Raw genomic sequence first — 26,776 nt, forward strand, 5'->3', positions numbered from 1 at the left:
ACAAATTCTCATTTGCTCGTTGAATTCTACTTCTTATTTGTACTTTGTAGACTTGGGGCATATCCGTAACGTTTAACTACTCAAGTGAACAAGGTCTGGTAACATTTTTCTTGGCACTTAGGAATCGATCTTAGGATATCCACAGCATTACCTCGTAAAGCTGCAGCCAAGGAAACAACTTTTTCTTGTTCTGTCCAATGATTGGCTGTCGCAATAGTTTCAAATTGTCTAAGGTATATGGACCAAGAACTCAAATACGAGATATATCACAGATATAAACATATATTTGGTGGTAAAGACGTAGTATATCCTTTATAAAAATAGGAAGACTAAGATGGGCAGGACATCTGGCAAGATCACAGCAGAACAACCCTCCTAGAAGAATCCTTATGTCACAACATGTGGGAAGTAGAGGTAGGGGTAGACAAATAGGCGCAGCAAACTGGCAACAGTTGGCAATGGATAGAACTGACTGGCGTAATAGACTTGGGAAGGTCGAGGCTCTTTTATAGGGCTGTAGCACCAATGATGATGATATGGACCAAGAAGACTTTTCATCAAATGGTAGCAATTTGAATCTCATATGATGTGTCGTTTCGTCTCTAGGTGATTCTCCGTTCACTACGGGATCTAAAACTACTGCATCAACTGGTGGTAGCAGTTTTGTATTGGTTATCATGGTCTCTAATTGTTTGATCTTCTCTTCTACGTCGTTTACATTTTTCTGTATCTTATATGTTCTAGAAACTTCTTCGAATTTCTCGTCATTTTGTCTAGCTGCTTCTTTAATAATTTGAGACGTTTCTTCAATCATATGCGAGACATTTTCAAATTTCTCGTCGAATCTTCTAGAAACATTTTTGAATTTATTATCTTTTTGTCTAGAAGTTTCTACGATCATTTGAGAAACATTTTCAAATTTCTCATTCATTTTTGTTAAAACTGTTTCTTCTGCTGATTGAAACTGGAATGTCTCTGGGTCGTCTCCATTCTTGTTGAAAACATTCTTCAGTCGTTCTTGGGGCATCTTCTTGGACCCGCTGCAGTCTTCATCGCGTTCTTCTAGTTGCTTAAGCAACTGTTTTACTGAAAGTTCTGGAAGCCGCATCTTTGGCCAGGCACGCACTTACTTTTTAAATCTTCGTTTTTTACAAAGACCACTACCGAACTACGTGGATATTCCCGATGAACAATACTTTTCAAAAATTTCAAAAGTCTTTTTCAAAAGTCATTGCTGAATTTATTTTTAAATCTCACACCGTGATACCAAGTAGAGTTTTTAAATAAAACGAGCGGTTCTAATTTATGTAAATATATTTATTTATAAGTTTACAGCACGACAATATCTTATCAACTAAAGTTAGTTTATACAAGTTATTATGTACTAGAATATTCTGGAATAGTCCACCTCTATTCACTTGCATTAACGCGGCAATTTTCCAGGGAGTTTCCAATAATTATGATGATAAACCCTCCCCTAATCGTGATAAGGGAATATAACGAATTAATATCTGTATCTAATTTCTGGTTAGAAGAAGGATATTCAAAAGAAAACAAAAACTATCGAACAATTATTATTCTCAGATCACATGAGCTAAAAACCATCCTATGTAGTGTTCGCACAAGAGGGACATTATTTGCTTCTAATCTTTATGTTTAAATATACTTAGATATTAGTCAAGACCTTTGTGTCTGCTACATAGACTATAAAAAAGCCTTCGATAGGGTTACACATGATATAATGATCGAAATTATCAAAAACAAAAATTGCTTATAAGATTCTTCAGAAGAAGAACGTCTGATTGGCTATTCCTATTTCTATCGATGACCATTACTTTAGTTTTTTTTATATTTGTTTATAAGGCATCTTCTCTGTTTATTATCTGAAGTCTATTTTTGTTTTTAGGTTTCTTTGGTTAACTCTGAGAATTATTTTTCTCATTTCACCATGATTCTATTTAATTACTTCCTTATGCTCCATATTTAGTACTGTATATTCTTTCTTCTCCATTTACTCTTATTAACGTTTTAAAGAACATATTTTTTTCATTTTTAACTTGTCTTACCTTTTTTATACTTCTCTTGACCAAAAGTTTCAATAATATCAAAGTACGAAAATGTATTGAGTCATAAAAAAATCAAAATTTAACCAGAGACTCCACAAAATTGTTAATTCACAAATGAATACGTCATGTAATCCACTATGTTCAGTATGTTTTTTTTTCGTAAATATAAGATTCTTTTATTGATTTTAATTAAAAACTCTTTTTTATTTGTTGCAGCTCGTCCTCATGCTCCTGGAAAACCATTTCTGGTTGCTGAGGCAGAACAAACTCCCGATTTAGTCACCATACGATGGACCAAACCACCTAGCGATGGAGGATCTCCAATTTCCGGTTACTTGGTCGAACATCGACGAACTGGTTCGCCACACTGGGTTAGGGCCACCCCTCTTCTTGTACAGCTTAACGAGCTTACCATTAGTGGACTTGAACCAGGCTGGAGGTATCAGTTTAGAATTAGTGCTGAGAACGCCGTAGGTATTTCTGATCCTAGTGAACTATCGGAACCTATAACAGTAACACTACAAAGATCTGCCGTAACAGCACCGCGAATCACACAGGAATTACAGGACACTAGTGCTTTAGAAAACGAAAAAGCTGAGTTTGTAGTCCATTTTCTTGGCCAACCACCTCCAAAAGTTTGTTGGTACAAAGACGCCTTTGAAATTTTTAGTAGTCGAAGAATACGAATCCTTACTGAAAATGACAGAAGCGTTTTAACCATACATCAGTGCTCCTTATCTGATGAAGGTGAGATCAAGTGCACTGCTACTAATCGTGCAGGTCATGTTTCTACCAAATGTAAATTGGTGGTTGAAGCTCCTCCTACAGTTAGACTCCCAAGGCAATACGAAGATGGCTTGCTATTTGAAATGGGAGAGCTAATACGACTTAAAGTTTCTGTTGCGGGACATCCGACTCCATTGGTTTTTTGGAGCCATAACGGAGAATCGATTAAAAACGACGATAACTGCGAAATCGAACACGTCGATAATTCATCAATTTTGAAAATAACCGAAGCTAAACGAGAAGATAGAGGTGAATATTTGGTAAAAGCTGTCAACAAATTGGGGGAACATACGCAATCTTTCTTAGTAACTGTAACAAATAAACCTTCTCCTCCGGGAAGAGCTAGAGTAGTAATGGCTTTGGGCAGATCAGTAACTCTATCTTGGAATACACCTAATGATGATGGTGGTTGTAAAATAGGGAATTACATTATAGAGTATTATAGGTTAGGTTGGAATGTTTGGTTAAAAGCTGCCACTAGCAGACAGCTTACAACGATGTTGGGAGATCTGATAGAAGGCAGTGAATACAAATTTCGTATAAAGGCTGAAAGTCCTTATGGAATAAGCGAACCTAGCGAAGAATCAGAGATTATATTTATTCCTGATACAAAAAGAGGTATTGTAGAACCACCCCCAAGAAGTAGAAGTCAACCAAGAGATATTCCTGAGACACCAGTAACACCTGCTGCTAGGAGAAAAAATAAACCGAGGTCTGCATCTTCTACTAGAGTAGAAGACGATCAGAAGATGATACCCACGACAGTTCCCTTAGAGCAAAGCGCTCCACCAGTGCGTCCTATGCGCACAAAAATAAAAAGTCCTACAAAGACGCCAGAGGCCTCCCCCTTACCACATAGAAGAGACTTAAATACTATAGCCAATAAAAGAGAACTGGAAGCTAAACTTAATAAAGAAATATTCTCTAGAGCCGACAGTACAGTAACTCGGGATATGGCTTATGGTAGTCCTGATATTAAGATTAAAAAAGAAGTAACCACTTCAAACTATTTAACCTCCGCGTCATCTAATATTTCAAGTAGTTCTGGCAGATCAAGCAGAAGTCCCAGTCCCAGTCCAGAAAAAGTTAGTGATCATAAAGTATACAAAGTTAAAATTGAGAAACCGCCTCGAAACGACAAGAATCTCTCTCCAAGTCCCAAACAGTTACGAAAGTCTAGATTATCAAGAGATAATAGCGAGAACTTAACAGGAAGTTCGGAGTTTATGTTAGTTCTTTATCCTGATGAAAATCAAAAGGGTAAGTAATAAAAACGTATGTTCTTTGTTTAAATTTATTTTTTAGATTTATTTCTTTATTTTTTTTATTTAAAGGATACAGTCAAAATCATCCTAAGGTTTTTAGCGGTATAACTGTAATTTAAATGTTGCGGCAAAGAAGCCACATGTTGACTTAGTTTATCGAATAAGTCTTCTTCTTCTTCTTCTTCGTCTAGCCATTCACGTCCACATCTGAACATAAGCCTCTTCAAGTCTTCCTTTCCATTGTTTTTTATTGTACGCTACTTGTAGCCAATTTTTCCCGGCAGTCCTTTTCAGATCATCTGTCCATCTCATAGGAGGTCTGCCTCTGGGTCTTTTGTGTTGGTATGGTCTCCAGGTTAAAATTGATCTGTGCCATTTGTTTAGATCGCTCCTAACTACATGTCCAGCGTATTCCCATTTCAACTTTAATGATTTTTGCACCACATCGGTGACTTTGGTTTTCTGTCTTATCCATGTGTTTGTTTTCTTGTCCTTAAGTGATATACCTAGCATTGCTCTTTCCATCGCGTGTTGAGTGACTCTAAGTATATTCATATTCTTTTTTGTGATTGTCCATGTTTGTGCCGCATAAGTTAATATCGGAATAATGCATGCATCAAAAACTTTAGATCTAAGATGTAATTGAATTTGTTGATTTCTGAGTATATAGTTCAGTTTACCGAATGCTGCCCAAGCTAACTTTCTTCTTCTTTTTATTTCTTCAGTTTGAATTTCCCTATTTAGTATTATTTTTTGTCCTAAGTATATATATTCTTCAACTTTTTCTATAACTTTATCGTTTATTATTGTCACGGTGTCTTCGGAGTGCATGACTTTTGTTTTGTTTAAATTCATTTTCAGTCTTATTTTAGAAGATTCGATATGTAGTTCTAAAAGCATGGTTTGCATTTCTTGTAGGTCAGTAGCTATCAGGATTATGTCATCTGCAAATCGTAGATTACTGAGGTAGCGGCCATTGATGTTTATTCCCTTATATTTCCAATTTAGGTTTTTAAAACCGTCCTCCAAAACTAAGGTGAACAGTTTGGGTGATAAAGTATCTCCCTGTTTGACTCCCCTGTTTAATGGTACAGGGTTCGTGTGTTCATTTTCATTTAGGTAGTATGTAGCTGTAGCTTGGTTCATAGTTTCTTTTATTAAGTTAATATATTTGCTGTCTATTCTACAATTTTGCATTGCGTTTATTACGGCCGTGTGTTCTATGTTTGGTTGAGGAACCGCTATAGTTTTTTTATGGACCATCTTTTATCTTTTATGGACCATCCCATACAGCTTCTATAGTAAATATTTCTGAAATTGAAATAGTTGCCATAGTAACTTTAATAATATCATTCCAGAGAACAAGAGTGAGCTTAAGAACTTCGCTATGCAGAACGTGGGAAGTTTCATTTTTTTTTTATTTATTTAAGTGGGGCTCTTTCAATCCTGTCTTTTCTAATTGTGCCGCTACAGTGTATCTTTTGATTTGTTACTAACTGTAAAATGTAAAAAATTTATCAATGTAGATAACACATTCCTGTTAGTCTATACAAGCCTATACAAAGCTTTTCTGTTACGGTATTTCCTAACGAGTTATCCTATAATTTATCTCTACTTCTAGTAGAGGGATGAAATTTTGCAAGGTAACCTTTACTGGTCGCAATGCACCAGAATTTATATCCGTAACGGATGGGTTTTCCTCGAATAAACTACTTCATTGAATGAAGCATAAGTCCATAATACGGCTCCACTACGGAAAACTTCCGTTGAATGGCCGATAATAATAATGAAAACGTTCATTGAGATGGTCAATTAGGGGTTGAACTTTGAATGCTTTATCGGTTTGTTGATACAACGTATTATCGTTAAAATGTAAAAGTCTATGAATCTGTTCAAATCTGTTCTAACTCATAGTATTACTAACTAGAAGCGAGTGAGAGTCCCCTCGACATTCCGAATACTTCTCCTATGTGGTATCCAGAGAGAATAAGGTTACCAAAGTAGTTATATAAATCATCAACAGACAAAGTGAAAGGGCAGGATTTTTGTGAACCGTGCTTTACCGTTTCTTTATAAAGATAATCCATGAATGTTTGTTGTTGCTATTAATCTCATGTAAACTATGCGTACCAAAGGATTCTGACTTGGCGTTCATATCACCCAGGACTATAACTGCATCCCCCTTTTGCACGTTTTCACATTCTAATTGTAGTTGATCCTAAAATTTATCGGTTACTATTTCGTCTGCCGTTTCTGTTAGGATATCGTTGTCAGTGGCGGATCCAAGAGGGGTGGGGGTCACAGGGGTCATGACCACCCCCAAAACAAAATTAAATATCAATCAAATAATCCTATTTAAAACCCATCAACCTTATAAGCAGGAAGTCAAAAGTTGAAATGATTCAAACTCATTTATTCTAGGGGTAAGTGTAGAATTATACGGAAGTATTTTTAAATTGCTCGTTAAAAAAATCAACAATTCTAAATACAGTAATACCTCGACTAAGACGTCCACGAATTCAGAGTTACGCGATTTTCAAATTTTGTCAATTCTTCATTTGAGTGCCAGAGAATCGTTCGATTATCGATGGGATAGAATTACCGCCCGCACATTATTGCTCATTCAATGTACATGACATGACCTTTTGCACGAAATCAGCACATTTTTATTTTGTATTAGGTAGTTCTTATCTTCAGTTTTGTCTACGAATTGGTTGTTTGTAATTTGAATATGTATTATAATTGTTGAAACTGTGCTACATTTTATAATTTATCTATAATAAATATAAAAGTGAACATTATAAGCTCTGTCTGATACGTTAGTGATGCTGTTCAAGGTATTTGTGAAACTCGTAGGGTTGAAAGGCATGAAGGTCATCTTTAGTTCCAGGGCGAGTCAATCATCAAAATATACAACGCTCTTGAAACAATTTCTACGTGGAAGGACAGTAAAATGTCAGCTGAGACATTTTCATAAATGGAAACTATTAGGAGACAAGAATTTCTCATTTCAGTAGTTTGTCTTAGTGATGTTTTAGGTACAACTGTATCACTTAGTCTTCTTCTTCAGTCACCAAAATTAGATTTGAAGTAGGCTACTGAGGCCAAATGCATTCTTCAAAATAAAAGATCAAATGCTAAATCTGTTTTTAGCAAACTTTACTATGAAGTAAACAAAATAGCTGAACAACTAGACATTGAATTGACGATACCTCGTATAGTTTCTCGTCAAACCTGTCATCAAAACCAATCTGCTAACTCTTGCGAAGATAATTTCCGAAGATCTATTTATTTACCCCTTTTAGACAATATCTTAACGGATTAAGAAGAACTACTTTCACCGAAAGTTATGAATCTATTTAATCTTCGAGTTGTTTTACATAAAACTGATAACACACCAGAAGATAAAGTTGCATTAAAAAATTGTTGACGCCTTCCAGGATATTATTGGACGAACTACTTACTGCATATTCCACAGTAGAACAAGAGTTTTCGCTGTGGATTCAAAAGTGGAAAAGAGTCGTGCAAAATAATGGAAAACTTCCAGATTGTATTTTAGAAGTATTAGAAAACTGCGATATTTATAATATGTATCTAAATATCAAAATATTTCTGCAAATATTAATTACACTTCCAGTCAGTGCAGCAACAACAGAGCGTTCTACGCTTAAGCGTCTAAAGACTTGGCTTAGAAATAGAACTTCGGAGAAAAGGTTAACTGGTTTAGCACTGATCAATGTGCATCTTGAAATTTCTCTAGATGTTGATGCAATCAAAGAGCGATTTGCTAAAACGGATAGGCGAAAAGAATACATTTTATAAAATTATATAATATTTACTTATCTTATTCTTATAGTATTTTTAATCACTCAAATTTTATTTACCACTCGTTACTGGCTGTTACTGAAAATTCGTGAGAAAAATTTCAATACCGAGTGAAAAAATACTTCACTCACTTGTAGTTTAATATGCCTAATTATAGAAATAACTATTCTTAAATTATATTGTTTTTTATGGCATAAATTAATTTAAATAAAATGCTGTTTACACTTCTTCTTAAGGTTCCTTCTTCATTACGGAAGGGTGGCTATAACTACAGCAAATTGCTATCTCGAGCTGTTCTTAGTATCGAATGTGTATCCTTGCCTGTCCAGTCTCTTACATTCTTCAGCCAGGAGCATTTTCTTCTTCCTGGATCTCTTTTTTCTTCTACTTTTCCTTCCATTATGAGTCGTAGAAAGTTATATTTTTCTTCTCTGTAAATATGTCCTAGATCACTCGTTTTCTGTTGCTTACAATATTTAGGAGTTCTCTCAGTCTTCATTATTCTCAGCACCTCGTTGTTGGCCACGTGCTCTGTCCAAGAAATCTTCAGCATCCTTCGAAAAACACACATCTCAAAGGCCTCATCTATACGCCTCATACTTGTAATCCCGAGAGTCAATATTTTCAATCCATATAGCAATAAGGAATAAATGAATGTTTTTACAAATTGACATCGATATCCAACGATAAGATAGAGTTTATTAGGAATGTTTAATACATTCATTAATGTTTACACTTACATTGAGTTATTGCATTTAAATTACTTAACATTGGTTTATTACTTATTTATCCTTGGTTTGTTATTGATTTTGTAACCATAGGATAGGTGGGTTTAAATTAATTGTCTTTAAAATATCTAGTTTAAATTGACAGTCCTTGATTTTTCAGTATTAATATTTTAATAACTTTCCTTTGGTTTAATAGTTTTGTACACTTGATTTTACTGCCATAGAGTATGTGAGTTTAAATTATTTTTTTTTCTGGTTTAAGTTTAAGATCCCTTAATGCTGTACCCTTCTTTGCACCCGTAGTGTTTTTGGGTTTTAATAACTTCTTATTCGTTTAATATATCGCTTAAAATAATTATTGAGAAAATAGTTCCCTTACATGAGGCACAAATCATATCAATCGTAAAGGTGCAAAAATCTAAATCCTATATCAAAATCACCCTCAAGACCCATGACCCCCCCTTCCCCTCGACAAAAAATTTCTGGGGATCAGCCACTGAAAGGTGCAAAAATCTAAATCCTGTATTAAAATCACCCTCAAGACCCATGACCCCCCCCTGACAAAAATTTCTGGATCCGCCACTGATCGTTGTCCGTTAGACCGTCCGGTTTGTACGTTGTTCATAGAATTCATGATAGCTGAGTCTAAGGTAAACAAGTCATGGGTCTATTGCATTTCTTTCATAACAATTGTGTTAAGTTAGAGTTATAACGCTCATGTTTGGTCACGGTTTGGGGAATAGGAATTGGGACTTAGGACAGCAAGAGTGATGCTCCATTCAGTTGCTTGTGACGACAAGCAGGAAAAACTGTGGGGATATTCTATCTATATAAACTTCTTTGGTGACCAGTACCCACACGAGGGAGCATAACCGTAGATCTGGAAATAAACCACTCTCGATTCCACAAAATTACCATATTCTTTTTGAAAAAGCTTTGACACCACTTCTTTTTATTGACAAAATTATTAGCCGCTTCGCTGGTTGAAAAAGAAATACCAATTTTATTATTACCTTTGACTTTAAACTCAAACATATCTTTTAAATTCAAGTTGAAAATATCATTTGCTATTTGAAAAAGATTATATTTGCCTGTTTTATGCATTTTTTTTTTTCAATTTCTTGTATACTACTAATAACGACTATTGCATTTTTATATTTATTATCACTTTCATTAAATTTACTTTTAGTCTAAGTATGTCACATCATTGCTTATCACATTTTTTATTATGTATTTTCGTTGTTTAAATATCCATTTTATCATTATCCACATTATAATTAATGTATTAAGGATCAGGTGGCTTCTTATTGCCGCCATGTGTCGACATATCAGAAACTGATCAAAAACTTTATTAATACTTGTAAGCCAAATATATGATAGAAAAAACTTTCCAATGCACTGTAAGGTATTTTATGAATAATTTTTGTGCAGGGATGTTAGTACAAAACACATTATTATTTATGTTACATCTGTCTATGAATGCAGTGTTGTGTCAAATTGCCGAAAATGGGGCCAAAGTTGTGTGAAAACCAAAAATTTTTCCTGCGTCTGGTACCAATATTTTTGTACGGCATTAGGTCGCACCATCATACAAGAAACAGTGAGAGAAATAAAAGAACAACACCTGAAGAAAGATACAGAGAAACGGAAATCGTGGATGACCAATGAAATACTTAAACTTATGGATCAGAGAAAAAAAAAAGAAAATTTCAAGAATATAAGAGAATACATACCATCGTCAAAAGATAGATAAGAGAAGCCAAAGAGAAAAAAAAACACAACAATGTCAAGAAATAGAGGAGTATCAGAGTCGATATGATAACTTCAATGTCCATCGAAAGGTGAAGGAAATAGCTGGAAAGTTCCGAAAACGCAACAGCGGAAAAAAGAAAGTATGGAAAGAATACTTGGAGTAACTTTTCCACCACCTTAAAACAATACAAGCACCCCCCATTGAAGAAAATTTAGATCTCGAACTCCTGCCAGGAGAAATAACGGCAGCCGTCAGACAAATGAAGGATGGAAAGGTACCGGGACTTGATGAAATTCCTGCAGAACTGCTGAAGCTATTAGATGGGGAACAAATAAAAATAATAACTGAAATATTTAATGAAATATACAAGGCCAGAAAAATCCCAGTAGAGTGACTCAAATCCACTTTACCATTGCCCAAAAAACCAGGAGCAAAACTTTGTAAAGACTATAGGACCATAAGCCTAATGAGCCATCTGCTGAAGCTGTTTTTAAAAGTCATCCACAAAAGAATTTTAAAAGAAATTGTGCCCAATCAGTTTGGATTTGTGAACGCCGTTGGTACGAGGGAAGCGTGCAGGTATTGTTTCAGAAATGTAGAGATGTCAGCTGTGATGTTTTTGCATGTCTGATTGACTACAAGAAGGCTTTCGATAGAATCAGGCATGAACACATGATGAAAGTGCTCAAGAGGACAGGGATTGACGGAAGAGACCTAAAAATAATAGCTAACCTGTATTGGAATAAATCAGCGGTGCGTCGAATAGATGGAAAATATACAGATTAGGTCAAAATCTTAAGGGGAGTGAGACAGGGGTGCATAATTTCACCACTGATATTCAATCTGTACTCGGAGCACATTTTTGAAGAGGCTCTAAAAGATATTGATGAAGGCATCTCAATTAATGGAGTCAAGCTCAATCACCTGCGGTGCGCAGATCATACAATAGTGTTCCAATACCATTGAAGGGATTCCAAACCTTAATGAACAAAATAACGGAAACAAGTAGGACATATGGACTGGATATAAACACCAGCAAAACCAAGCTAATGATTTTCAGCAAGGAAAACATAACTGGAGCAAATCTGTATGTGAACCAAATGAGAATTGAACGTGTCTCATAGTACAACTACTTGGGAACTATAATCAATGGGTCGTGGGACAATACCCAAGAGATTAAATGTCGCATCGGAAAGGCAAAAAGTGCATTCTTGACTATGAGCTCTGTGTTCAACAGCCATGACCTCACCCTAGAAATAAAAATAAAGCTCCTTAAATGTTACGTGTACTCAGTGCTTCTGTACGGAGTAGAAACGTGGACATTGAAGGCGGAAACTCTATCAGAACTTCAGGCTTTTGAGCTATGGTTATACAGAAGGATCCTGAAGATACCATGGACAGATTTGTTCAACATCGTGAAGGGCGGTAAGCTGCAGTACTTGAGACATATAATGAGAAATCAAGGCAGATATGAGCTACTCAATGCATTTTGCAAGGTAAAATTGATGGAAAAAGGGCCCCAGGACGAAGAAGAATATCCGAGAGCATGGTATAGAAAGACCTCAACACAGCTATTCCGTATAGTAACCAACAATGTCATCATAACCAGAATGATCGCCAACTTTTGGAATGGGCAGGTACCCTAATAAGAAGAGGTCGCAGTTTATTATTTTTGTATTATCTACCTAATTTATAAATGCCATACAAATATGTTTGGCCGAAAAGTCCTCATCCCCCTGGTTGTTAAGTTTATCTTACCAGTGTACTCACTTTTATCGATAAGAATTGACGGCATAATTTCTAAAATTGTTATTAGATATTGTAGTATTGCTTTATATTATGTGATTCATGCCGGGTCAAATGATCCCTTAAAAGTCTCCCATGGACTAGTAGTGTATAAGATCTACGCCAACAATTCTATTAGTAGTGACTGTTCGAGTTATATTAATTCAATAGGGATTTTTCCAGGTGCTGTGGTTTTCCCGTTTTTCATTTCCTTTAAGGTTTGTCTTATCTCGTCCGCACTGATTGATTGTACTTCATCTTCGTCTATTTGATCTGAAGATCTTCGAGTTTTGAATTTGTAACATTCTTCCCACTCTAATATACTTATGGGGATTAATCTACCTGTTCTTTTGTGATGTTTTCTGAGGTTTCCGATAAACTTCCATGCTTAGATACTCGAGTTTCACCCATATATCTGTTTATTTCTTCACTTTTTATGTCCCACGTTTCATTTTTTTTTTGGTCACAGTTTTCTTAACTTCCTATTCCAGTAAGTGTATGTTCTCTAATCTTCTGGATTTTCTGTTTGTAGCCAGATTCGATGGGCTCTCGTTTTGGTATCTACAACTCTCTTATTTCTTGTGACCACCCCGTCGGATCTCGGTTTCGCACATTTTCCTTGTGCACCCTATGGCCTCTTGTGCTACATTATGTATACCCTGTTTTATTTGACAGTATAATTCATCCACCGTCTTGTTTTTTTTTACATTTTTTGTGTAGTTTTGTAGACAATATGAATTTGAAAAAAAAATGGTTGATTCATTCTTTAGACTTTCCAAATTATATACTCATTTTTTCGGGCATTGTTTGTTTATACTGATGGTCGCTGTTATTTTCCCGGTATTGAACCAACACCTTTGCCATGATTAAGTGGTGACCCGACTTACACTCCTCTATCATGACATCATAAATAATTAACCTTAGCCTTCTTGTTAGCTGTGTCCATGTATACAGTGATGAGTGTCTTACCACCCGGCTTTTTAACGTAAGAGATAGAAAACACAGTTACCTTGTGAAATAAAAAGAGATGAAACTCGTAGAGGTGGGAAATAATCGGTAGAAACCTATAATTTACATTACCATTATCGATAGTCTCACACCTTTAGACGTTAGCTTCGAGCTAAATCACCTCGGTCATAATTATTATGTGTAACGTATGTGTGACGTATTTCCATTTTTTAATTTCACATAAAGTAAAAACTGATTGTCCACAATAAAGCAAAAATGTGAATAAAATAATTTAATTAATAGTAATTATTTAATCTTAAGTTTTAAATTATTAACCAAGAATAATTTCTACTATGATGTGAGGAGTTTCATACACTCTTTTCACGGAATAGTTACAATCCTTCGTGGATTAGTGGTAAGAATTCGACACAGACGTCGCAGACGATTAGAGTTCAAAACCCACATGTTTTTTTCTTTTTTTTTTTTTAATAATTTGAAATTATGCAGAGATCGTTTTGCTTTGAATCGCTAAACATTTATGTCAGTCGTTACTAGTATTAGAAGTGTTTAAAGTTAAACATAAATATCTTATTGAAAAAAAAAGTATCGTCGTACTTTCGAAAATAAAGTAAAAATTCTTCAAAATTAAAAAAACGTTTAAAGAATGTTTAAATAAGTAAAAATTCTATAAAAATAAAAAAAAATATTTTAAATAAACGTATTTACAATATGTTCAAATAAGCCTTCATTAGCAGCAGAACAATAACCCAATCTATTATAAAAGTTTCGTCTAACATTAGTTAATGTTTCTGGACTAATACCTGTCATTGAATCAGAGATCTTTTCTCTTAATTCTTGGAGAGAATTAGGCCTATCGTCTTCAATTCCATATAGCTTGGACATGATGTATCCCCACGTAAAAAAATCACAAGGTGCAAGATCAGGTGATCTTGCAGGCCAAAAAATATCTCCGTGGCCACTAATCAATCGATTAGGAAAAGTCGCACTGAGATATTCACTGATGATGCGAGAATTATGTGCGGGACAACCATCGTGTTGAAACCATATGGAATCGAAAGGTATTGGTAAATTACGAAGGGCTGGGACAATTTGATTTTGCAGAAGTTCCAAGTATTTCCGCCCAGTCAACATACCGTCTATAAAAAATGGACCAAAGACATGATTCCGTATTATGCCTCCCCAAACATTTACTTTTCGAGGACGCTGGGTACGAGCGACATAAGTCTGACGAGGATTTCCTCGAGACCCATAACGAGCATTCATTGTATTGTGACGGCCCTGCAATGAAAACGTACATTCATCGGTGAACAAAACGTTCTCTAAAAAATGTTCATCTTGATGTGACATTTCCATTGCAGTTTGACAAAATTCTAAACGTCTATATTGATCCCCAGGGAATTGTTCGTTGGATTTATGAAGTTTATAGGGACGGTATCCATGTATTTTTAAAATTTTACCTACTCTAAATCTTGAAATTCCATATTGTTCTTCGAGACGAGATGTTGTTTGGGTAGGATTTTGCTTAATACTTGCACAAATCAAAGTGTCCCTTAGATCCAAATCTGGATTTACCTCTCTTCGTCTACGAACTCCTCTTGGAGTGAACACGGATCCATAAGTAAAAAAATTACGTATAATAGACTGAATTGTTGATCGTGCTGGAGCCGGCCTATTTGGAAACATATTTACAAATTTGTTGTCTAATCATGTTGTGTGATAATCCATTCACATGCCAGACAACAATTTGCACTTTTTCCTCGACCGGTAAAACCATTTTCACGAATTGTTTTTTCAATAAAAAGTTTCTGTTTACCGTGCAAAAACACTTCTCGGTATGTTATTATTTTTGATGGCTTGATGATTTGGTTAGCTGTAAAGCAGGCAGCTGTTCGCGCGCATCCATTACAACGTTGTTAATTGTTTTAAAAATCATTACCTGTACAGAGGAATTGATATTAACACTGAGAATTTAGTGATGGATTTGGCATTAAACAGTCTTAACCGGATTATTTTGCAATCACAACTGAAGACTGTAAAACTAAAATTGAATTTGAATTATTTTGTATTTCTATTTTTTAACATTGGAATAAGAATACATTGTAAATAATGAGTTTTTCGAAAACTTTTTACCTAATATGTATCATATTTTCTATTATTTTTTGATTGAGTAAAACAAAAATTTTATCCTTGGTGTGAATTGAACCTCAATCTTCTTGTCACTAGACCACGTCTCTAACGATTACGCCAATTCGACATACAATACTTGTTTTCGGATGGAACATACCTACCTTTAGTTTAATCAAATATTTCAGTTAAGTTATTTTTATTATTAAATAAATTTAAAGATTTATAATTTAAAATCGCTAATAATTAATGTTTTTTACTATAATATATCTTAATTTATTCAATCATTTATTCTAACATCAGAAATTATTAAAATAAAATATTTTCGAGGTCATCCGTATAATTATGACTGAAGTGAAATAGCCACGTCAAGAACTAGCTTTATCTCATACTATCTCACAACTTAATCTGCCTTCTATCCTTTCCGCTATTTTGCCGGGTAGTAAGACACTCATCACTGTATCTTTATGAGCATAAAATCTATCTGACGAAGTTTTTTATCCAAAAAATATTTAATGAAAGTATACTTACTGAACCCATCTCCCATATCTATACAAAAAGATAGTGACTTTAAATTTCCATGATCTGACCAATAAATATTGGCAAAAAAGAAATATCCCTTACTCTGCGAAGCGTACAATCAAAATATAGCACTTTTAAAAAATATAGATAGAACGAACTACATATTCAAAACCTACACGTACTCTTTTTTCTTTTCACATACAGATATTATTGTACCAAATTATAGTGAAAACATGTATTTAAATAAAAATATTGTCCTGTCTATAAAGAGGAATTTAAAAAAGAGTCAATAGCTCTATCGACAGATACGTCTAAATCTTCAAATGGAACCGGATGCGCTTTTTTTATTCCATCGGGACATTCATAGGAATATAGAAAAGAAATTCACTGAAACCGAAACCGGAGACTTCGATTTATACAGCAGAGGCTCTTGCAATATATGAAGCTTTATTATATATAGCTGAATTTGATGTCGCCCATATTATAATTTTATCTGACTCCTTACCAGTGTTAAAATATATTTGTAAATATGAACCCCCAAACTTACAAGACTGCTCATACATTTATAGCATTAAACATTAAACAATTTTTTTTAACCAAAGGGATCGATGTACATTTTCTCTGGATTAAAGCACGTGCAGGATTTGAACATAATGAATATCTTCTTCTTCTGCCTTCTTGTATGTAGGCTTTAAAGCCTGTTTCTTATTCAGTATGAGCCTCCTAAATTGTTTAAATTATCGCACCATCTTTTTCTTGGTCTGTCAATACTTCTTCGTCCATTTGGTGACTGATCTCGTGCTATTTGGACTATCCTATCCTCTGCCATCCTACTAATATGTTCGTTCCACTCCTGTTTTCCTTTTGTCACTCATCCATTTATATCTTCTATATTACATGCTCTTCTTATGTTTTCGCTTCTCTCCCTATCCAACAGACTTTTCCCTGATATTCGTCGGAGTATTTTCATCTCTGTTGTTTCTAGTAGTCGTTTCGTTTTAGATTGAATATGTGTGTTAATCTTTGGAGCTCGTCTTCTGTCTCTGTGATTAATGCGTCCTCGTCTGCATAGCATAATATTTGGATTTCTTTATTTTCGATTCTGTAACCATGACCTTTACGTAGTGCTTGTATTATTTCGTCCATTAATATATTAAAGAGAAGTGGGCTTAACGAATCACCCTGTCTGACTCCGTTTTGTACTGGTATACACTGTGTTAGTTTCCATTTATCTTCGCCTGTATTCGATTATGGAAGTAGATGTTTTCGATGGTTTGTATAATATTAATTGGTATGTGTCTTTTATACAGTAGGTGTAAGAAATGTATCTTCTGTAGAACATAGATATGCTGGTTTATTGTACTCGTTGGTCTTTTTTGTGATTTGTCTTAGTACAAATACGGCGTCTACGCAGAATCTTCCAAATCTGAATCCTTGTTGTTCATCTGATAAGGTTGTTAGTTAGTAATTATTAGAGTACAATTCGGGCACGCATGTTATCCAAAACCCTTAATTAAAATACAGGTTTTGGATGATGATAAATGTTAGCATTGTGGAGAGGAAAGTAATTTAGATAATATATTTTTGGTTGTACTAAAATACAGCCTACTCATATAAACTAATAAATGATTTATTAAAATGTAAAGCCAAAAAAATCCTCTATCTTTTGTTGTTTATTCTCAGTATATTTATTTTGAATCTGCATGTATTCTGCAGATTGCCTTATATTCTCGTTTATACTATTTTTACATCTATATCTAATTCTACTAGAAGTTTTTTTAATTGTTAGTTTACTTATTGTTATTTTGTTTTTCCACCGTAAAATACTGAGATATATTATTAATGAATGATATTTTTTAGGTCAATCAGATTTAGACTTCGAAGACTCAATGCCACCTCCAATGTCGTTATCAGCACCAGAACTTGGAATTGAAGCACCCATGTTCAACCCAATTAAAACGTCTGCCAGTTCCACTGAGTTATTGCATGAAAGAGCAATGAATCGATTATACGAAGCAGCTAAAGCAGAAGAACAAGAGTTAGAAAGAAGGAGAAAATCTATCGAAATGAGAGGACTGAATATAGAGATTCCAAAAATTCAAATAAATTCCAAGGACCGGAACGATAAACTTGGGCAAGATAAACTTGAATTGGAAAGAGTAAATTCAATAAAACGAAGATTATCTGGTGGAACAACACAGCATCTTTGGACTAGAAGACATAGTCTTAAAAGTTATGATGATGTAAAGGGTGATAATATTATTGAAACTATTGACAAATCTACCCTAAATCCTGAAGAAAAGCGCGAAATGATGATGAAAAGGCAACGGTCCGATTCAGAAGAAATAGAAGAGCAGATGTTTGAAGAATTACGATCAAAAATGTCAGTGAAAAAACAAAGTAGCACAGAAAAACGCAAAATCAATATAGCAGAAGTTGAGAAATGGGCAGATGACTATGTCTCAAGTACAGAAGATTCCTCTTTCGAAGAAGATGATGATGAAATAAATAAAAGTGATCAAAAATTTTCCTTTTACGAAACAGATGAAGAAGAAGAGACATATCATCCAAGAGAATTAAAATCCATGTCGTTTACCAAAGAGGAACCGTTCGAAATTTTAACCAAAAGGAAACAACCACCCAGCCCAGATTTTGTACCCAAACCAATTCTGAAGAAAAAGGAACTAGAAGAAACGCTATCAACCTCTCCTACAAGCTCTCCAAAATTAAAAAGATCTCTTTCGCCAATTCCTCCTAGTTTAAAACCAAAAGATCGCCATGCTAGTTTAGCGGATAAGTCACACACTCTTCCCCTATTGCAAAAAACTATTCCCGAAGAAGTAACTACCAGCTCTAGACCTAGGTCAATATCACTTACAGTAGATGACGTCAATGAAGATGATGAAAACAAATCGACTCAAAGAAAAAGGTCATTTTCTTTATTACCTCAAGACGAACTTCTTCCAGTTTCAGAAGATAAGCCCAACAATGCAAGAAAAAGATCTTTCTCTTTATTGCCACAAGCTGACCTTCTTCCTATTGTAGAGGATAAACCCATCATTGGTAGAAAGAGATCATTTTCTCTTATTCCTTCTGATGAACCAAGTACCACAATAGCTCCAGAAAGCATATACAATCTTAATCCGCCCAAAATGTCTTTTTTAATGCAAACTATTTCTGCGGCTGCTACAATTTCTGGAATAACAGCAGCAAGCATTGTCATACCCGATCGGCTTGTAGAGAAACAAAAAGATGCCGAAGAGGCTAAAGTAGTGGTAGATCACTACAGTGATATTGTTAGAAATTACGGCTCTAGAAGGAGGTCTAACGCATCCTCTAAATCTAATACTTCAATTAACAAAAGCCAAGATTCTTTGCAGAAAAGCAACGACTCTTTACCTCGGGTGGAAAAAAGCTTAGAAAATTTAACAGAATCTAAGACAACGCCAACTGTAAAGACCACTTACAGTAGTAATGAAAAATCAAATCCTATACCCATTTCTAACTATCATGATTCTTATCCATCATATAGAAGCCCCCAAAGTAATCTTAATAAGCAGGGAAACGCTTTCTCTTCAACTTCTTCTGCGGAAAGTGGATATCTTAGTTCTCCAAGCCAATCCGCTTTAGTAGCTAACAAAGAAAATGCAACAATAGATAAAACCCCTTCTCGTGAAGGATTAGCTCATGGACCCGATTCTGTAGATCACAAGTCAAAATTACCTACATCGGAAAAACAAAGTAATATTGTTTCTCCAACATCAGGAAAATCAATTAGTAGACCATTTTCCCCAACGCTCAAGGAGCAAGTGGATCGACCATTTTCTCCCACAAGACAGCCTGATAGACGTATTTCGTCAACACCTGAAAAAGAAATAAATCAATCATTTTCTTCAACAAGAGACTCCAATAGACCGTTTTCACCAACATCCAATGAAAAAGTAGATCGTCCGTTTTCTCCTACAATGCAAACTAATAGAATATCATCAAAGCCTGAAAAACAAAATAATCGACCATTTTCTCCAAATTTCGAGAAACAAACTCCTAGACCTTTTTCTCCAACTATCAATCAACAAGAAGATACTCCTTATCCAGATCCATCTTCTTCAAGAGAACCTTCCAGTAGAAAAGTTTCGGCATCACCAGCTCGTAAGCAAGAAAAACGAAAAACTGCTTCTCCATATCCCAAGAATAGAAGGACATCACCATCTCCTATGAGAGTTAATGACCATTACACATCTGAAATACCAAATAAAAGGAAAACGTCTCCTTCTCCAATGCGCAGCGCTAGAAAGACGGACCCCTCCCCGATGAGAATAAGACCACCGAAGTTAAAAGAAATTATGACACAGACTTCCGAAGGATTGGGATCAATGGATGAAAATTATCCGGAATTTTTACGAAATCAAAGGCGGGAGGAACTACTCGCAGAGGCAGAAGTCAAAGTGCACCATTTCGTTGACTATCTAACGGATTTGGCGATGTTTTCGGTAGCATGTTGGTTCTACCTTTTTAGTAATGAACTATTTGCCATACCTATTTTATTGGTACTGGCATATAGGCAGTTGCAGGTGCAATTTAGACAGTTTCAAGACAAATGTTTACAGTTTCAAGATAAATGTAGACAAATTCCAGATAGACTTGCGAGTAAAGTTCCCAGGTGGGTATTACGCCTAATGCGAAGAACGAAGTCAGACTGAAGTTGTGGTGTTTAGTGTTTTTAGGTTACCGTATTCTTTATTACATGTCAAAATATACAACAAAATAGTTTTCGGGTCAATAAGCCATGATTTGACATTTCTTTCTGATATTTATTCTGCAAGTGTTATATATACTATTAAAGGCGATACAGCAACAGAAATAACTATCTATGTTATTCATTGGGAATTTTTCTTGAACATCTGCGATATTTATAGCCGTTGTATGTCCCCTGGACCTGTAGGTTGGTCTATATCGGGACTGTGATAATCGGTTCCACTTCGGAGAGGTTTTTTATTTCGTAGTGCTGAGATCTATATACCGATTACATGCAGACTGTTTTATTTACGATAAAAGTTGGTCGGATTTGGTCTTGTGTTTCGTCGAATAAAATTTTGTGGTTGTTTAGACAACAAAACAACAAAAAAAGTACAAAAATATCCAGAGACAAATAAGAACCGAAATAAGAAAGACCAAAGGAAATTGGTTAAAAAGAGCGTGAAGACCTAGAGTTGTTGGAATATGCATAAAAGGTAAAACAAGCAGCTGGTTTTCAAAAATTCAACACAGCTAGCAAACTGCATGATTAACAGGGAAACAGGGATTTCAGATAAAAATCAAGAAATATCCATTATGGATCAAATACATACAAGAAATCTTTAATGATAATAGGTCCGAACAACTTCCGTCCTACACATATAACGATTACTTACCAATCAGATCAGATGAAGTGGAAAAAGCAATATCACAACTAAAAGATGGCAATGTCTAACAAAAATATTCTTCTTCTTCTTCTTCTTCTTAAGGTGCCATGCATTTCTGCGTAGGCGTCCACCGTACATCGTCTTGTCAGGTGAGATGTTAAATATTCTGGATTAAATAATTCTGTTTTTAGCAGCATTGCGAAGCATTTCATAGCTGTGGATTCCTGTCCATTGTCGAATATTGCACAGCCATGACATTTTTTTACGTCCGAGACCTCTCCTACCCTCTATTTTCCCTTCGAGTATCAGTTGCTGAAAAGTGTATCGTTCTCCTCGTATAATGTGCCCCAAGTATGCAGTCTTCTTACTTTTTACATAATTAAAAAGTTCCCTATCCTGTAAGCCCGCTCTTCTGAGTACTTCCTTATTTCTGACCCTGTCCGTCCATGATATTCTGAGCATTCGACGCAGGCACCACATTTCGAACACTTCAAGTTTGTTAATGGAACTGGCCTTTAACGTCCATGCTTCCATTCCGTACAGGAGAACAGGCCACACGTAACACTTAAGCATCTTGTATCGGAGGTTGAAGTCCAATTTGCGATCAGTCAGAAACTTACGAAGCCTCAAAAAAGCATTTCTGGCTTGTTCAACTCTGCTCTTTATTTCATTCTCGGGGTCCCAACCCTCATTCAGCAAACATCCCAAGTATTTGAATTGCCTGACTTGTTCGATTTCTTCTCCAGAGATATATATCTTTGCGTTGGGGTAATCATTTCTACTTATAATCATTGATTTTGTCTTCTTGATATTTATTTTCAAACCCCGAGCTTCACTTGCAAGAGTTAGATCATTCAAAAGGCACTGAAGATCTTCGATGTTATCTGCCACTATGGCTGTATCATCGGCATACCTGATGTTATTAATAAATATGCCGTTAACTTTAATACCCTTATTAGAGTCTTCCACTGCTTCTGCGAAGGCTTTTTCTACGTATAAATTGAACAGCATTGGAGACAGTATACAACCTTGCCTTACTCCTTTTTTAATGGAGAAATCTTCTGTTTCGTTGAAATTTTGAAGACGTACTGTTGCTGTCTGATTCCAATACAGATTGGCAATGATTCTTATATCCTTTGCATCCAATCCCAACTCTTGTAGGTATTTTATCATCAATTCATGTTTTACATTATCGAATGCTTTCTCGTAATCGATGAAACAGATAAAAAACATCCTTTCTTTGATCTAAACAATTCTGTATCAATGTTTGCATACTAAAGATCGCCTCTCTCGTGCCAAGTCCATTTTTGAAACCAAACTGACTCCATCCACTGACCTCTTCACATTTCTTAAACAATCTAGTGGGAAGTATTCTCAGGAAAAGTTTCAAAAAGTGACTCATTAGGCTTATTAGTCGGTGGTCCTTGCAGAAGTTCGCACGTGGTGTTTTTGGTAGGGCGATAAATGTAGATCGAAGCCAATCTTTTGGAATCTGGCCCGTATCGTAGATGTCGTTAAAGAGCTTGACAATAATGTCTAGGTTTTCTTCATTAAGTAACTTGATTGTTTCTGCGTACATATCATCTGGTCCTGGGGTTTTGTTACTTTTTAATAGTTTGATAGCGTGTACAATTTCAGCTTTCAAAATACTTGGGCCATACAAATGGTCTCCCAGTTGTGGTGGTTTTTGTGTTCTGTCATCATTGAACAAATTGGCTGTGTACATTTTCCAAGTATTAAGTATATCGCTAGGGTCCGTTATTAATTCATTTTGGTCATTATGTATACCAGTGACTTGTTTTTTCTTGAAGACACCAGCAATTTCCTTAATTTTCTTGTGAAGATTGAAGCTGTCGCCAAGTTTATATAGGCTTTCAGCCTCGGCGCAAAGTGTAGTCATCCAGATCTCCTTCGCCGCTATAATTTCTTTACGAACTTGACTGTGTATATTTCGGTACCCTACTTCGTCCTGCCTGATCTTACACTGCCTGCATTGTTCCATCATCTCTAATATTTCTTCTGTCATCCACTCATTCTTGGTAGTTGTTTTACTCTCGAGTAGAAAAGTGTTGTTCAACTCATCAAATGATTCTTTTATGGTGGTCCATGACTTTTCAACATCATTCTCAGTTGCCATATTAGAGAACCTATTGTTTATTTCCTCTGTGTACGCTTCATTTGTTTCATTGTTTTTGAGTTTTCTAATCTTAATATTCAATGACATATATTTAAACGGAGTAATACCAAGATCATGGCTAAGATCAACGTTTATTGCTCTACCAAAGAAAACAAAATCTGTATCGTGCAATAATTTTTGGACCATCAGCTTAATGAGCCATATTTTATTTTATAAGTTATTTTTGAAATCATACATCAAAAGATATATCTAGACTATACGAAGAACAAATCAGCCGTATACACTTTGGTTTTTGGAACGCAGTAGGTACGAAAGAGACTCCCTTTAGCGTACAAGTGCTATTTCAACGATGTAGAGATGTAAATTGCGATATTTATGCATTCATTGATTACCATAAAGCGTTCGATATAGTAAAGCTGATGGAGATATTCCCAAATATTAGAATTGGAACACCTGTGATCTAAGAATTTAGTAGAGATAGTGCAAGCACTCCTGACCACGGCGCAGTAGACGAAATTTGGTTTAGTCCCCACTTCCATGCGAAACACATTGTACTATGCACTGTATAATTTCACTTACAATAGAACCTTTCTGCCTTTACGTGAATTTGACTCCGCCTTCGCGCAGCTCCATGGTCAGGAGTGTTTGAACTATCTCTAGCAATATTTACTGGAATCAAACAACGTCTACCCGTTCAGAGACGGAGAATCAAGTGATATTAAAATCGAATGTGGAGTCTGACAGGGATGTATATGTTGAAGCCGTAATTCGCATTAACGGAGAATGTATCAATAACATCAGATACGCAGATGTCACGTTGGTATTTGCCGATCGTTATAAAGCCTTCCAGGAGTTCATGAATAGAATCACAGAAATAAGTCAGAGATACGAACTTTCAATAAACATTAAGAAAACAAAATGTATAATGATCTCTAAGAAGGAACAGTAAATTGAAAGAATCAGTGTGAACAGCCAACCAATAGAAAGAGTAAAAACATACACATACCTTGGTACGAACGAAGCAGTGTGCAAAATACAGATTGCCATGATGGTCTCCAACATCCGAAACGAATAGGCATTACAAGAAGAAGAAGGTTGTTTGGATCTCTGGCGCAGAATTCGATTCGCCAGATTTTTAATCTACGGTAAGAAAATTTTACCTTTTGGTACACTTTTTCTGTTGATATTAACGTAGGCTCTTGCCGTAGATATTTAATGACTTCCAGCATCCATTCTCTTCTAATGTTTTTTAAAATGCATTAATTATTTCTCCAAATATTTAGGTTTACATAGTCAGGTATCATGATTCGTTAAAAATTTTAAGACTTGTGTCTTTTATTTAGGGTGGGAGTCAAATTTTTTATCAAGTAACGATCTGTGTGCATATGTTTTCGGTACGATCGACTTTTCCCCGCTGGATTTTTGTCCTACTAAAAATATATAATATCGAAAATGAACGCACAGAGACCATTACTTGAATATCAATTTGAATCACCACCGGATAAAAAGAGATGTGTCATAAAAATTTTAACTAATCATTCTACCCACATAGGTATGTGAAGCTTAATATAAAAAAATCCATACGTCCTGAAAGGGCAAACAGAATTAAAAAGTTTAGCTTTCTTAGAGTATATTAAAGATGTCATGGACTGAATTGGCAACATTAAAAAAAAATTATTAATTAAATCAACAAATACGGTAGAAACAAATCTAAGATGGGCCAAAAATCCAAAGGTGACGGGGTTCACTACAGGAATTTATTGCATTAGCTGAAGTTGTAGTTCAGTTTATATCGTAGTAACAAAATGGAGTGTAAAGATCACGCAAGAAATTTTTTTTTTTAAATAAACATTATAACATAAAGCTACTATTAACAGATGTTTGGAGAAGATATTAATAATACCTAAATAACCTATTACCTTTTATTGTAAAAAAGAGCTTTTGCATCTAAACAGAATTTAAATCTCAGCACTTCCAAATACAGGACTCTCTCATATGCAATGAAAATAATAATAACGACTCGCACTCGCACCATCCAACAGATCTCGATGAATACATGACGACTAAAAATAACGCAGATAATGGAGGGGGATCATCAGTTAGCAATAAGACCGTCACGTCCGTTTCCGTATCAACCTTAACAATGTTTGTCGCAGTAATAGACGAAGTTTCAGAAAAAAATAATTCCAGGCCACTACCCATAAACCCCGAAAACAATATTACTAGACCTAGACATGCCATTAAGAGACTTTTCTATTTTTTAAAATATTATACAGAAATTTGATGGATACAATATATTATTTTCAAACATTTTTGGAAAATAAAGAAAATACTAAAAAGGATAGAAAAATAACATTAAATTTCTTATATGTTCTAGCACACATTAAAAACGATTGACACACATACTTTGCCTTTGCCAAACTTTTTACACCGAGAAACCATTTTCTTATCACTTTCGTATGTTATTGCTGTTTTATATTTTACCGCATGATAATGTTCAAAAAATGTCATTATTTGTAACGTTGACATGTTTTATTTCTGGCATTTTAGTCCAGTCGCGTTGGATGAAAAAAGGCCTAACCTTGCATGGCGATCTGTCCCAAATTTTATTATTCTGACCTTTACGGAAGTCAAAAGTAGTTTAAATTTCAAATCGCAAATCGCAATTAGTCGCCATCTTGAATATTAAAATAAAAAAAGAGAACCATTTTTGCTCAATATCTCCGCCATTTTTACCTTTCTGACAAAAATGTAAGGACTGAAATTGTTGCAAATGCGATTTCCTAAAATTTATATTTTACAATTTTTTTCGTGCGGTCGATATTTTCCGAGTTAAGGGGGGAAATGGCGAAAGGGGTAGGAGGAAACATAATTATCGATTTATCTCGTTTATTATTAACTTTACTGCATGAATGTATATAAACAAAAATGGAGAGAGTTATATTTCTACAATTTTGGTCTTCTTCATCTTTTCGCTGAAATCAATATTAGGTCATAAGCCTAAAGATGAAGCACTAAAACACTGGAGAAGATCATGTTCAGGAATGGGGATCCAACTTGACGACGATACAACATTATACACTCTACATTTTGCGGACGACCAAGTAGTAGTGGCAGCAAAGGAAGATTTGGAATTCATGGCGAGACGGTTGTTTAAAACATACGAAGAATGGGGCCTATCTGTAAATAGAAACAAAACGCAATACTTATGCATCGGGAATGAAGTAGAAGATCTAATGGTCAACGAACATGAAACAATCAAGAACTGTGAGGAATATATATATTTGGGAACAACAATCAACAAGAGTGGGCGCACCGAAAAAGAGATAGAGCAAAGAATCGTGAAAGGAAAAAGGGTGATAGGATGCCTAAACCTGATGCTATGGTCAAAAGAACTATCAAATCAAAGAAAGC

General features: G+C 35.1%; 1 protein-coding gene across 2 annotated transcripts in view; it reads left to right on the forward strand.

The window, feature by feature from the left end:
* Nucleotides 1–20,688, forward strand: part of MnM (myomesin and myosin binding protein) — a 41,239-nt gene extending 20,551 nt beyond the window's left edge. For both annotated transcript variants that reach the window (XM_072543976.1, XM_072543977.1), the window contains 2 exons: nucleotides 2,283–4,112; nucleotides 17,684–20,688. In XM_072543976.1, coding sequence (XP_072400077.1) covers nucleotides 2,283–4,112; nucleotides 17,684–20,523 — 4,670 coding nt within the window. In that variant the 3' untranslated portion in view covers nucleotides 20,524–20,688. The remainder of the gene's footprint in view (nucleotides 1–2,282; nucleotides 4,113–17,683) is intronic.
* Nucleotides 20,689–26,776: the final 6,088 nt, after the last annotated feature.

The sequence above is a fragment of the Diabrotica undecimpunctata genome, chromosome 9, assembly GCF_040954645.1.
Source record: "Diabrotica undecimpunctata isolate CICGRU chromosome 9, icDiaUnde3, whole genome shotgun sequence".
Lineage (NCBI taxonomy): Eukaryota > Metazoa > Arthropoda > Insecta > Coleoptera > Chrysomelidae > Diabrotica > Diabrotica undecimpunctata.